The sequence below is a fragment of the Octodon degus genome, unplaced genomic scaffold (genome assembly GCF_000260255.1).
Source record: "Octodon degus isolate 3935 unplaced genomic scaffold, OctDeg1.0 scaffold00230, whole genome shotgun sequence".
NCBI classification, from domain to species: domain Eukaryota; kingdom Metazoa; phylum Chordata; class Mammalia; order Rodentia; family Octodontidae; genus Octodon; species Octodon degus.
Window position 1 is genome coordinate 507627 of NW_004524806.1, and position 7545 is coordinate 515171.

The window sequence follows — 7545 nt, forward strand, 5'->3', positions numbered from 1 at the left end:
GAGTTAGGTCTGGAGAATGCAGGGAAAGGCCTCTCTTACTCAGCGTGCCTGGGCTTGGAGCAGCGGATGTTTGCAGGACAGAGCAGAAGCTCTCCCCTACACTCTCAGGACCTGGGGTTGGTGGGATATCGGAAGTATTGTTAAAAAGATCGTATTTCACTTAACTTCATGGTCTCAAGACATTTCCATTTTCCTATAAATTCCTTAAGTTTATTGTTGTTATGGTTTAGAAAAGTTCAGAAAACTTATAGAAACAGCCTTGATGTCAATAAAAAATGAACGGGTCAAGAAATATACACACAACAAAATAGTACTCAACCATAAAGATAAATGAAATCATGTCATTTACAGGAAAATGGATAAAATTAGAGATCATCATGTTGGAAATTAAGCCATATTCAGGAAGTTAAATATCACATCCTTTCTCTTACATGAAAACCAAATAAGTAAATGATAAATAAATAAATAAATAAATAAATAAATAACATGAGTAGAAACTTGGAAGTAGACTATTGAAGATGAGGAAGAGGATCAGAGAGCCTCTTGGCAGAGTAGTACTCCACTGTGTGGAAGCACCACACATTTTCCTTTTCTATTTATCTGTTGATAGACATTTAGGCCTCTTCCAAGAGATCGCTATTATGAATTATGATGTTATAAACACAAGTCTACATTTTGTACTACAAACCTGTACTAAGAAAAAAAGGGCAATATTAACTCATTTTCTGTTTCGATACAAAAATTGAAGCCATACAAGTTGCTTTTCTGGAGATTCAAATATGTCTGATTTTCACTCATTTCTTCTGTTCCTTACACCCTCCAGCCACATATTCACAGAACTCCAGTAGTGGTGTAATGGATTATGATTCCCACATTCTGTTTTTCTGTTCTCTATAGAAATTTCCATGTGTATTACATGAGTTACTACAGTAAGCGACCCACACAGTAACAGAGGAGTTTATTAAATACTGCATTCAAAAGGGACTGGAATATGGTACACATGGAAAGACTCGGGACAGGTACCAGTTCCACTGAGGGAGTCCTGAGCAGCCTCGGGTCCTAGAAGGCAATGAGGTGGAAGGAAACAACCAGAAATCTTGTAAAACATAGTCTCATTTTCCCTTTCATGATTTTAAAAGTGAATCTATTTCCATAGCATTTTAAAAATGTTTCTAAAATTAAAATAGAACACACTTACACAAATTTCATATAATGTAAAAATATATCTCAATGATGTTTCCAAAAGCAATCATCTGTCCAAACCCAAGTCAAGAAGCCAGCACTCAGAATGTCCTCTTTCCAAGCTAACTACTGTAACTTCTTTTTTCTTATTTTATTTTTTATTTTTATTTTTTTGTATTTTAGGGAAGGGTCTACAGGGTGTTCAGGGTCTCACTACTAGATTGGATGCACAGTGATCCACCTGTTTATAACCTCCCAAGAGCTGGGATTACAGGCACATGCCACCACATCCAGTCTTCTTTTTCTTGTTTTAAAGGGGAAAACAAATAACAAGAACAAAGACAAAAACAAAGCAACATAGAACAATAAAAATGATATGGAATTTCAAAACAAGAACAGAAAATTAACAATGGTTGGGCTGGCCAAATAGCTCAGCAGATTAAAGCACCAGCAAGAAGGCACAGAGGCTGGGGTTCTATCCCCAGCCCTCCACTGCTGGCCCCTCCCCTGGGGCATGCTGAGACACCACTTGACTTTTTTTTCTTACTAATTTTATTGAGAAACAAATAGAAATCAGACAGTTTCAAAACAGATTAGTAGGACAGTCACAATAATTAATACATTGCATATTGCTGTCTTCATAGTAGTTATTCATAGTACAAGATGCAGACATGATATCCTTTCCAAACACTATTAGTATAAATTTTTCTTCCCATTCAATTAAGAGAAAGTAGCTGTACATCTATCCTAACTATATTGTATATAAATATAGTTGAACCTTCATTTATATTCCCCTTTTTGTCTAGTTTTGTCAGAGATGAGCATTCCTCACCATTTAAATCCTGAGAGGATTTGACTGACCTTGTCAGATACAAAAGTTACATTTCTTGTTATATAGGTCTTGCTTTATCTGGTCTTAACCATCCAGCAGAAAACTATAAAAATGAAGTATAAAAAGTAAAGCCATATTAACATGCTAAGCTGTAAAAGGCTCAAATCAACAACTTCTGACATTGCCAGTCCTATGGATAACCCACTACTATTATGGACTGCTGTACTATAATGGATTATTTTGCTGAGACAGCAATTGAGACTGGGCAAGTACCTGTAATCCCAGCTCCTGGGAGGTTGTTAACAGCCAAATCACTGAATCTGATCTAATAGTGAGACCCTGAACACACCGTACATTCTTCCTTAAAATGCAAAAAAAAAAAAAAAAACCAACAATGATTGTTATATTACATATTGCTACCATCAAACTTGTCACTCAGATTGCCACATATAGGAATGAAAAATTGATCAGGCAATTAAACATATGCACACCCATGTTTATAGCAGCATAATTTGTGGTAGCTAAATATTGCAAATAACCCAAATGCCCATCACCTGAAGAGTGGATAAAAAAGATGTGATATTTTATATAATGAAGCACTACTCAGCTATAAAGAAAGATAAACTTGAGACTTTTATAAGTAAATGGATGCAACTAGAGGCTGCACTTAGACATGAAGTAAATCAGCCCCATATGTGTAAACATCATATTGTCTCCCTAATGGAAGACCTGAAAAAATAAGTAAAATCTAAAAGTTACAGTAAATTTAGAAAAAGAGAAAGAAACTGAACATCAGGAACTACTGTAACTTCTAATTCAATGATTTTGTCTTAAAATTTGATACTAATATACTTAGAATAACCCAACCAGTTAACAGTTCTTGTTATGCTTATGACATGCAGTTATGTATTAATGTGTAATGGCAGTGTATTCATTTTCTTGCTCTATAGTTTCTATCATAATAATAAAATAAATTTACTCTGTGGTCCATAAACATCTGGCTTAAGTAGTCTCATCTAAGCCTTGTAGTACATATGGGCATCTATTCATCATTGGTAGATTGCTATATGTGCAAAGCTCTCACTTTCTGGCATTTAAAATTAAAAGTCGGATTAAAAGTCCTGATTAAAAGGAAATGTGGAAGGAGACCTTGAAAATAAATTTATCTTGACTCTCGCAAAAATAATCAAAGTGATGGTCATAATAATTTGAAATTTAGTTAAAGTTATGGGAGATGTATCATGCCTGTTTATACTTTCTAATCTTTTAGTAATATACTTAGTGTACAGCAAAAACAAGTCACTACCTATATAAGGCTTAGCACTTGCAGTTAATTGAGAATCCTCAAAATTAGGTAAAAATGAAACTAATATATTTTCATTCCCATAGCTTGCTAAATTGGGTATCCTAGGAATTCAGGGCTCACTGATTCTAGGGTACAAACATTCTCAGTACTGTATTCAAGTGTAGTATCTATGAAGATCAATATCAAAGGAGCACTGATTTTTTAGTCAAATTAGTGTCAAGAGAAACCAACCATCTACTGCTTTGTTGATGATAATAGCAACAGCTTCAGCACATTGAACACTTACAGAGACAATCCAAAGACCTTACTTAGCCTAAATCTGAGATCCTTATAAATATAGTAAGAGAGTAGAAAACAGTAAAGCTTTTATATCTCTATAGGAGAGAAGGTGCTGCACTAGAACTTATGAGCTCCACAGGAACCCCACTAAGAGCTGTGTGATCTTGGGCACCAAGATTATCTTTTCCTATTTTATCTAATGCCTACAATGTTTCAGATCATGAATATGAAAAAGCACTATATTTTGAAATTCATACTTCATAGAATTTATGCCTTTGTGAAAAAGATGGACAATTAATAAATATGAAATCCATCAGGTGATCAGTTCAAAAAAATTAAGGCAGGATGCAAAGATGGAGACAATACTTCTGAGGAAGTTGTATTTAAGCAGAATAGTGAAGGAAGTGTGGGAGGGAGCCCCCTTATTCTTAGGTGAAAGTACACAAAATTATCTACACCTCTGGCCTCAGAGTCAGTTCTGAGGCTATGTTTGTGTTTAATATTTAAATAGTTTCATTTTCATACTATGGTATCTGTCAGTCTACTTCTTGTCATCAGCATCCTGTATCCCTGTGGCACAGGTGTTTCAAAATGGACAACTAGCCCATTATTGGTGATCACCTTCTAGGTACTTTAGGCTTCCAAATGCACATATCTTCCTGTTTGCCATCATCTACAGAAGAATCAAAGAAAAGAGCAAAACTTTGTTGACAATAAAGAATAAAGCTGATTCATGGAAACTAGGCATACAGTAATCAAATGCTGGGACCAGGAATATCTAATAGCTTTTTACCAAATCTTTCTACTTCCTAGAATACTTGAGTAGTACAATATACCGCTTCTTGCCAATATATTTCAGCAACTGGGATTGCAAGCTATTTTAATTCTAATCTATACAAACAGAATTAAAATCCCTCAAACTTAAAAGAAAAACAGAAATAGAAAGTGTGATATGTATTTATAACTGGTTTAATAATTACATATGAAAAGTATTAATCAACTGATGACATTTCAATGTTTTCATGAATGTATTTTAATCTCATAGATGAATATATTCTGACCCAATCATAAAGAAATAACTAATAAAATTTCATTAACAGATAATCCTTAGACATGGACGGGATTACACAGGTTCAAGGAGCTTGATTTTGTTTGGAAAAGCCAGTGAAAGAGCACAAGACTGAGTTCAAAACTTAAGTGCAATGGAAAATCTTGTAATGCTTTGGTTTAATATTTAAATAATTTTGTTTTCCTATCAGGCTGTTTGTCCTCCTGCTACTTGTCATAAGTATTCTGTGGGTCCCATTAGTACAAGTGTCTCAAAGTGGACAACTGTTCCATTATACTAGTTCAACTTCTAGCTATCTTGGACCCCCAGTTGCAGCTGTCTTTGTACTTGCCATCTTCTGTAAAAGAGTCAATGAACAGGTAAGTGAAAACTGGAAAAACTGTTCCCCACCAGAGTAAAAAGAAATAGTTCATAGAGACAGGACAATAATTCTTTCAGTTGAGCATGATGGTTTATGCTTCTAGTGCTAGCCTCTTCAGAGCTATGGAAGTAAGATAATTTGAGGTCAGTATGTCAAGGCCACATTTGGCAACACATTGAAACCCTATCTCAAGAGGAAAGAACATCCATTCTATTCTATGCATACAATTCAAGACCCATTTCAAATTCAGTTGTTCTTGAAACACTGTTCCTGATCCTTCAAAATGTGTGCTTTACAGTAAAATTGTAAATATATAGTTCATACTCATCCTAAAGCACTTATGCTTCCTACAAACCCTTACACACCCTCTTAGAACAGTGCTGAGTGAGACACAGTTTAGGTTCAACCATTTTTCTTCCATGTTATACTATTATGACCTTAGGTAAATCAGGCGACCTTTTTACATGAAAATAATGATACTGCTAGCTTAATGTATTGCTAGGAGGATCAAATTGGATAAATATGTAAAATGTTTAAAAGAAAAGTTACCACAGTAATAGGTAACAATTCATGCATTATTATTTCACATAAAACAGTAATAGATTCTCATGAGCAATTTCCATTTAATTGCTTAATTATTTCTGTTATATTATTACCATAATTTTCAGAGAAGAAAAGGTACAAAGAGTTTACTATCTACATATGTAGAATATCTGGGTACCTAGTATATTAATTGGGGTTAGGGGTTCAGACTTAATCTTCCTCTATCCAAAGGTCAAATTCCTGATTTCCACACTATACTGTTTTCTTAAATCATATCTTGTGGAGAATAGAACAGAAGGCATAAGTTTCTAGTTACCATGAACATCTCAGAGAAAATAAACACTTTCAATTGTCAAACACTTAACTGAACTCTCAAAACTTTCTAATTTTGGTTGAAATTTACCCCTGAAAAGTGTCTAATATGTTGTACTTCATTAAAAGTAAAAAAAAAAATCGCTTTGATCAGAGTAGACAGTAATGTCCTAGAGTTGGAGAATGAAAACATGAAATGATCAATGTATGGAATATCTTAATTTAACCATTCATTATGCAAAAATTAAAATGTAACCTAATTATTCTTAAAATGTATGAAGTTCTTACTTTTTTTTTTGGCAGAACTGAGGATTGAACTCAGACTCTTGTGCTTGCCAAGGAAGCACTTATTCCACTGAGCCAGCTCCCCAGCCACAAAATTCTTACTTTTAATTAAAAATGTAAAAGATTGTGAAAAAGTAAAATGATGCTTCAGAACTATGGAGAGCAACAGCTCACTTGAACACACATATATTCACAATTTTCCTTGCTTTAAAAAGCTTGTGTTCATGGTTAGATATCTATTGGCCCTTCAGTTGAAAAACTGGGCAGGATGGTAACTATGATTTATCTGAATACTAGTCTCGTTTTTCTAAAACAATTATTTTATTATTATTTCTTTTTCAGGGAGCTTTCTGGGGTCTGTTGTTTGGGCTTGTGGTTGGCCTTGTTCGGATGATTACAGAATTTGCCTATGGAACAGGAAGTTGTGTGGTTCCCAGTAACTGTCCTAAGATTATCTGTGGAGTACACTATATGTATTTTGCCATCATTCTCTTTACTGTATCCATACTGGCTGTCGTAGGAATTTCACTTCTGACAAAACCAATTCCTGATGTACATGTGAGTAATGTACAATATTACATGCTTATTCTAAAGTAGGGGTTCTTTGCCAGCTTAGGCTGCAACAAGTACACAGTTATCAAGTTAATGGATTCATCACACCAGTAGAGCCAGGAGCACCATAACATGCTATCATGCAGGCACTCAACGAAACAATTTTGCACCTATTACATGTGAAGCACCATGACAATAGCAAGTAAAAAATTGGGAAATGAGCTAGAGATTTTAAAAATATTTTCATAATGCATTTGATATGTCAGTCTACACCATTTTAAAAAGATATCAGTGTGAGAGTACTTAGTTTTGCTTAAAAGACCAGAAAACACCTTACAGAACTCTTTTCTGGACTGAACTACATTGGGGATAATTTGAATTTCATCTAGAATATGAGTACTGGCACAGAGATTTAAAAAATACGTAGTATCAGGTGGCAAAGAAAGGAGAAATACCTTTGTGTTGCATTGTACACCTGTCATTCCAAAACTCAGGATACTGAGGCAGGAGAATCTCTGGGAACTTCAGGCTATCGTAGGCAATATAGTGAGTTCAAGGCCATCCTAAACTGCATAGTACAAAAAATAAAAAATACCAAAACCAAAATGAGAGTTACAACAATGGCATTTATGTTTCATTTTTCAAATTAGCTAACATATTCAACATGATGATGAGAATGTTCGAATATTTCCAAAGCCCATAATAGCTGGCGAGTCTAAAATTTTATAAATTGTAAGAAAGCAATGGAGCACTGACAATTTTTAAACTCCCACGCTTTTGACAAATCAACTCCATTTTAGTAATTTATAGAGACATGTTATACA

At 34.4% G+C, this 7545-nt stretch overlaps 1 protein-coding gene across 1 annotated transcript in view; it reads left to right on the forward strand.

Moving 5' to 3' along the window:
- Window positions 1-7545, forward strand: part of LOC101561781 (solute carrier family 5 member 4-like) — a 134560-nt gene that overhangs the window by 102152 nt on the left and 24863 nt on the right. The window contains exons 11-12 of the mRNA XM_004645553.1: window positions 4859-5027; window positions 6512-6727. Of these exons, the coding sequence (XP_004645610.1) occupies window positions 4859-5027; window positions 6512-6727 (385 nt within the window). The remainder of the gene's footprint in view (window positions 1-4858; window positions 5028-6511; window positions 6728-7545) is intronic.